The sequence below is a fragment of the Phaseolus vulgaris genome, chromosome 8 (genome assembly GCF_000499845.2).
Source record: "Phaseolus vulgaris cultivar G19833 chromosome 8, P. vulgaris v2.0, whole genome shotgun sequence".
Taxonomy (NCBI): Eukaryota; Viridiplantae; Streptophyta; class Magnoliopsida; order Fabales; family Fabaceae; genus Phaseolus; species Phaseolus vulgaris.
In genome coordinates this window covers 54,738,310-54,746,380 of record NC_023752.2, presented here as the reverse complement: position 1 = coordinate 54,746,380, position 8,071 = coordinate 54,738,310, and the positions used below count along the sequence as shown (strand labels likewise).

General features: G+C 25.1%; 1 protein-coding gene across 1 annotated transcript; it reads right to left on the bottom strand.

Moving 5' to 3' along the window:
* Positions 1-4,511: 4,511 nt before the first annotated feature.
* Positions 4,512-5,273, bottom strand: LOC137825362 (AT-hook motif nuclear-localized protein 28-like). The gene has a single exon (XM_068631034.1). The coding sequence runs from the start codon at positions 5,271-5,273 to the stop codon at positions 4,512-4,514; it is 762 nt and encodes a 253-aa protein (XP_068487135.1).
* Positions 5,274-8,071: the final 2,798 nt, after the last annotated feature.

Here is an 8,071-nt window from a genome sequence, read left to right as displayed (position 1 = left end):
TTTACCTTATCTTAGAAGCGCGCCACTTACGTTTTCAAACTCTCCTTTCTCTCGCTCTTCCTTGCTCTTTTGTGCGTCGTATATTTGTGCTTCCTCTCTTTTCTTCCTCTCTTGTTTGCATTGTCTTCGTGCCATTGATAAGCATTTTCTTCCTCTCTTATTCTTCCACCATTGAATTTTGTATGTTTTCCGTTTCTCTTATGTTTTGTCTTATGTCATTGCTAAGATCATTGTTTCATTGAGAAGGTTTTTGTTTGCTTTCTACTGTGCCTTCCTCATCATTGTTGCCGCCTTGCATTGTCGCTGTTGACTCTGCTACCGCCATTGTTGCCTATCCCGCACCGCTCTTCACCACCATCATTTCCTTCACGCACAAGGTTGGTGGTGTTTTAAATTTTTTACATTTTTTATGTTATTAATTTGTTTTTTTTATTATAATTTTTTTAAAAATTTATATTATTTTTGTTTTTAGGTTAGAATAGAATTATTAAATTATTAGATGGTAGATAGGTTTATATTATTTAATATTTATAATTAATTTAATGATTTTTAGTTTGTGTATTTAGTATTTATTATAATTTGCATTTATTATTAATTTATATTATGTTAGTTGTTAGTTTATAATAGAATTATCGTGTTGGTATTGAAATGCAGTTCTTCACGGATGAGCAACCAATGTCTTCGGAAGCCATATCATGTGAGACATTCTTGGTCCATATATTTTCTAAATTTTTATAACTCTAGGTTAGCTGATGAATAGTGTAGGAATTAGATTGATAAAAATATATTATTAGTGTTTGTAATACATTTTTATCAATATATAAAAATTGATTATCTGAATTTATGTATTTGTTTGGCTGGATTGTAATTGAACAGGTCAATTTAGATGGGTATAAACATTAAACAGATTGTATTAAAAAAACATATACAACGATGACTATTTACCATAGTCACTTTCTTAAATCCAGCGTAAAGATTTATAAATGCGGCTATTACCATAGCCGCATTCACATTCGTAAATATGATTTATAAATGCGGCAATGGTAAATAGCCGCATTCGTAAATGCATTACTCCTCCCTCTTAAAAGATCATTAGGAAGCATATAAGAATGTGACGGTTTACCATAGCCGCATTTATAAATCTCAATTACGAATGTGGCTAAATAGCCGCCTTCTTATGTGTTGGATTTAAGACTTAGTGTAGATCAAACGCGACTATATAGCCACCGTTATAAATTGAAAATAGCTGTCGTCTTTAAACCCTTTTGCACTAGTGTAGAGATTAAAAAAATTATTAGTATCTAAATTAGTTTCTATTATTGATAAATACTTTATAAATTGGTATCTAATTATCTACGAGGTTTTAACTACAAATTTTAGTATCTAAATAATTTGTAGCTAAAACCTTGACAGTTAATTAGATACCAATTTAGACATTATTTATCAAAAACTAATTTAGATACCAATGATTTTTTAGTCTCTAAAATAATATATATTAATCAATATAGCAACTAATTAATTTTTTATCTATAAAATTAATTTTTATTCGATGATTCTCTAACCGTATAAAAAGTATAAAGTAAGAATGAAAGGATATGGTCAATCCAATTATTATAATTAAAGATTTAAGATAAAACTTTAAAAATAGTTAAACAAAAGATATGGTTAAACCTTCTTACTATGTATAATTTTTAAAGGATTAAAATACCGTTGTTTTTTTATTTATTAATTTTTTATTGTTGATAAAAAAATACGTTAAAAATAATATATAGTTAATACATTATATGTAAAAAATAAATGTTTTTTTAAAGGATTGAAACACCGTTATTTTCTTTTATTTATTAATAATTTTTTATTGTTGATAAAAAATACGTTAAAAATAATATATAATTAATGTATTATATGTTAAAAATAGATATTTTTTAAGGATTGAAATACCGTTGTTTCCTTTTATTTATTAATTCTTTATTATTGATAAAAAAATGTGTTAAAGAAAATATATATTTAATACATTATACATTAATGATAATTTTTAAAAAAAATTGAAATACTGTTGTTTTATTTTATTTATTAATTATTTATTGTTTATAAAAATTACGTTAAAGATAATATATAATTAATAGAGATGAGATTAATGTGAAAGAAATATTTCACTGTGAAATTTTAAAATTTCAGTCACATTCATTCAAATACAAATATTATTGTTACAAATATTATTGTTAGAGTTCTCACATCGACTTGAGATTAAAACATTCCATAGTATATAAGTGGGTGCAAACCTCACCTTATAAACCAATTTTACAAAGGTAACAAATGGAGAATAATTAACCAAATATTTGTATTTAACCATATATAATAGACTGAATGTTATTTGTGTATCTTTATATATATATATATATATATATTTATATATATATATATTAATGTGATTAAAATAAAGACGAGAAAGAGTTTTGTAATTTTTCACTAAAAGAAATCATTAAATAGAAACCAATTTAAAAAAAAAATATTATATTGATTAAATTAGATATTATTTTAATGTATAAAAAAATTATTGATATACTAAATAGTTTCTATTATCAATAAAATTTATAAGCAGTTTCACTACTTTCATTATTATTGCCAATATCACCCATATGATCAAAATGGATATTGTAAGATATCAAAGGAGGGCATAACTTCTCCAAAATTATTTCAAACTTTTTTCTCTCATAAAATTTTCAATCAAGTTCTATTACTATCATAACAATCATTACTACTTTTGCCATTGTTCTTATTACTCTCACCACAATTTTTTTTCATCATTATCACTGTTATTGTTATTGTATCTATCATTATTGTTGGAGATATCACATCAACTAAAAATAAGGACATAATATATAAATGAATGTAAGTCTCATCTTACAAGCTGATTTTGTAAGATTGAGTTATACTTAAAATCTATTTCTTAAAATGGTATCAGAGTCATCATTTAGAGCTTATCGTAGCGAGAGTTTATTGGACCTATTGTGTCACCCGTTATTGGGTCACTATCAGACCACCCATAAATATTCAGTCTCACGCACAAGTTGACAACCTCAATGTGAGAAAGATGTGTTGGAGATCCTACATCAACTAAAAATAAAGTCAATTCATAGTTTTACAAGTTGATTTTGTAAAGTTGAGTTGGAGATCACACATCAATTAAAGAGTCAATTCATAGTATACAAGTGAGTATAAATCTCATCTTATAAATCGATTTTATAAGATTGAGTTAAAATTAAAGTTCACTTTTTTAAAATTATCATCACTTTTATTATTATTAGCATATTATCTTATCTTCTTATTCTTCTTCTTCTTATTATTATTATTATTATTATTTTCACTACCATCAACACCGTGCTACAAACCAAACATGATTAATGCTTAGATTATTTTTATGTATCACATCTTTGTCTTGGTTTTCTACATTATCGTGTTATATTATATCCTAATGGCAAACGACTATATATTAAGTATTAAGTATAAAGAACACCGAAAATGTATTAGAGATACTAAATTCAAATTTTGGAGATAAAATGAATTAAAATGATTTACTAAAAAAACAAAACTTAATATTATTAATATATTCCAATCATCATTTTCAATACAAACTACTATTTTCATCAATTTCTTCGTTACCTTAACTGTAACGATTAATTGATTAATAACTTTGTAACTTCAAGTTAAAATTCAGTATTATTGTGTAACGATAGCCACTAAAATATTTATCACTTAATACCTTTTGACAAAATGCAAATATTTCTTAAATTTTAAGACTTTTAATTAATTAATCCTTGCGATTTAAGAGATTATCTTAATGTATTACCGAAACTTTAGGGAAAGCACAAGTAAATATTCTAAGATTGTAGTGTGGAATTTGATTCAAGAACAAACAAAAACATCAATGTTGAAAAATATGCACAACTTACCAATAAAGTAAACTAGTTAAAGAAAAACACAAATAATCTTTTACTCTGATAGAGTCTTACTCGGTGGTTTCCTCTCTCACAAATAATTTATTTTTATCAACAAAGAATAAATAATTAATTAAAAGAGATACCTTCATAAATCGAAAAAAAATTGAAAGTAAATTAAAGATAAAATTGATACATAGTATCAATATATCAACAAAGAAAATTGTGTTAATATAGGTTTATAAACACAAAAGCACAACTCATATTTATAGATATGTTGACCAACATCATGTTAATGTAACCATTTATTACATTTAATATCTAAAATCGGATAGTAACTTGAACATCGGAAAATCTTTTACAGAACTCTCCGATATTTCATCGAACACCGAATACATATGAAGAACAAGAGAACTTCCCAATTTAATGCAAAATTAAGAACAATGCGATTAAATACCATAGAAAATATTATTATCATTACTCCTTGCCTAAAGGCACATGGGTACATAGGAAACAAGTCTATTATAGTATTATTCAGGCCACACAAAGTTGCATATGAAGCTTTGTGATCTATATCTAGCGATTATCTCCTGGATTGGTTGGGTTGTTTCGATAAACCTTGGTGAAATCTATAGGAGGAGATGGGGTTGAACCTCCACCGAAGAAATCATGGTGATGGACTGTGTTGTTGGTGGTGGCGACAGCGGCGGCGACAGCGGTGACATTAGGAATACTCAGAATGGAAGAGTGACGATTTGTAGCAGTGATAGGAGACTCATAGTACTCATGGTCCTTAAAGAGAGAAGCTGTGACTTGCAGAGGTTGTGCAGCAATGAGAGTGTTTCCAACAAGGCCTCCATAGACTTCAGGAGCATCATCCTTGGAGAATTGAATGTTGAAGTAGGAAAAGGGAATGCTCTTGGGTGGGAAGGGTGAAAGGCATTTGGTGTAAACACCAGTCAGAAAAAACATGTACAAGTTTCCATGAAAAGTACAATCATGGAAAGGAGGCAAAGGGTTAGTTATGTGAACTTCAGATATGGGACCTGAAGCATGAAGCACCAAGATGCTCACATCTCTGTCACGAGCATAGTCAAGAATGGTCTTGACAATGTCCTCGCCAGCAGGAACAATCATGATTATGGGTTTTGGAAACTCCCCACCTTCTTCTAACTCATCACTGATGGTTGGATTAGGTTCATTCTCCTCAGAACTTTTACCAGTTTCAACCATGGTAGGTTTTGGTTCTTTGGAAGAAGGATTTCTCTCACCAATGGTAGGTGATGGCTTTGGGGATGGTGGAAAACCCAAGGATTCATCACCAACATTGTTTCCCATGATTATGAGAGAAAGAGTTTAGAGAGGTGAGGTTACAATGAGCAAGATGCAATTTGTGAGAACTCGGTCTTGTTATTTATAGAACAATTTTGAAGATGGAATGATGTGGGTCTACTACCTGTTTGAATTCATTTTAGATGTACATCTATCTTTTTTTTTTTTTCAATATGATGATTTCAATAATAGAAGGATTGATTTCAATGAATTTTTTTAGCAATTAATAGTGACGTTTTGTAATTTTTTAAACACACAAGTTTAGCATCAATGAGTTTTTTTTTTTATGCAATGTGGTTATTTTTTATTCTAACTTATAATATATTTTAATATTTTTATTTTATGTTTTTTGCCTTTATTATTTACCAAATAATATATATAATTTTTTTAAAATAAAAACTAATCTTAAAAATAAAAAATAATTAGTTGTTATATTAGTTAAATTAAATACTAACTTAAAGACTACACAGATTATTGATATCTATATTAGTTTCTATTATTCATAAATAGTTACTAAATTTATGTCATCAGCTACCATTTATTTAGTAACTAAAGTTGATAACTAAAATATTGGTAACTCAATATATATTAATTTAGAAACTATTTACCAATAATAGAAACTGATTTATATATAATAAAGATTTGTGTAACGTTCAATTTCTAGCAACATAAAAATTTGTGTGTCCCCCATAGTCCTCACTACTTCATTAACAATCTTTGGATTAGTGTCAACTTAATGGGATACTAAACTCACTCTAAGTATCATTTAGTGTCTTCCTTTTACTTTTTGTGTGGATTTTTTTGGGAGGCTAATATTATTATTTCTTGTAGTGTATGTTTTTTGTCCTAACATTTGAGACTTTGTTCAATTTAATCTCCACATTTTTTTAAAAGATAGTACTAAACCCTAATTTTAGGACTACTTTTATTTTTTTTAAATGTGGAAATTAAATTGTACAAAAATGTTAAGCAAACAAGTAATTCATTACAAGAAAATCATGTGGTAACTAAAACTTTGATAGTTAAATAGATGCAAATTTAAAAATTATTTATTAATAATAAAAACTACTTTACATACCAATAATTTTTTAATTTCTAAAATAATATTTAATTTAATTAATATAGTAACTAATTATATTTTGTGTCTAAAATCAGTTTCTATTTAATGATTTTTTTGTAGTGTTGTGATTATGCCTTAAAGATATTTAAAAAAATATAGATACACAAACGCGATAACACCTATATTTCCGTTTATATATATATATATATATATATATATATATATATATATATATATATATATATATTTGGAAAAAAAATATAAACAAACTTTATTGAAATAATAAAATAGTTAATTTGATCTGTTCTTAAAGATAAGAATGAGTATGAATAAACGGTCGATTTGTCCGTTAATTTCTTTTTAATTGTCCAATATCAATCACATTCATTTATTAAAAAGATATATTTAATAATATAGTAAATTGGGTACAATTAACAAAAATATTATATTTAACTGTAAATATTGAATAGACTACTTTAACGTATTTTTATAGAAAAAAAATTGAGTGATTTAACTTATTTTTATCTTGTGTATATTAAATATTAAGGTGATTAAAGTAAGAATAAGAGTTCTTAGTTAAAATATAGAAAATATTTTAAAAAATAAACTGTTAAAGTTTGTTTTTTTCATGTTACATTATATGTATACTAGTAGGAACACATATGTTCTGCGTCGGTTTATCCATATTTTTTATTTTTATTATTAATGTGTATCTGTATTTTTTTATTAATATTATTCACTCTTCATAATTTATATCTATATGAAAGTAAACTATGACAAATAACTATCCATTTTATTTTCTAGAAATTTTAAAATTATTATTTTCTATTCCTACAATTGTAGGAATGAAATCGATAAGGAATCAATTCATTCAGAAGATAACATCTGAATCTTTCAAAGGCCAGCGTCTCAAATTCATCTATAATTAGTTATTATATTAATTAAATACTAACTTAAAGACTACACAGATTATTGATATCTATATTAGTTTCTATTATTCATAAATAGTTTCTAAATTTGTATGTCATCAGTTACCATTTATTTAGTAACTAAAGTTGATAATTAAAATATTGGTAACTTAATTTATATTAATTTAAAAATTATTTATCAATAATAGAAACTGATTTATATATAATAAAGATTTGTGTAACGTGTTTTCTGTTCAATTTCTAGCAACATGTAAGTCAAGCATAAGAGAAATTTGTAAATTTATTTTATAACTAACACTAAATGTACATACATGACAATGTCTATGTTTCCACTAGTAATATATAAAGAGATCCTCTTGTTTGGTGTACACATTTTATTTTCAAATTTTATCCTTTATAATATTAAAATATAATAAATTTAACAATTATTTATTTTAATCTTAAAATTTGAATTTAAAACAAATTTATAAAAGTTTGAATTTGAAAAAAAAATAAAGAACCCAAGATTTTATAATTTTACCCTTTAAATAACTACATTTTTTTAATTCAAACAATTATTTCCAATAAAAAACTACTTACACAATAAAAAAAATTACATACAATAAAATTAAAAAATTTATTTATTTTTATAATTACTAATAAAAATATTTTTAAAATTTAATAATATATTTTTATTTCAATAGTTATTATAATAATAAAAAAAATTCAAAAGAAAAAAGTGTACAGTATTTAAATTATTTGTCTTTTATGAAAACATAATTTATTTATTTAATTAAATAAATAATTCAATAACTTGGTTTTATTTCAAACTATCA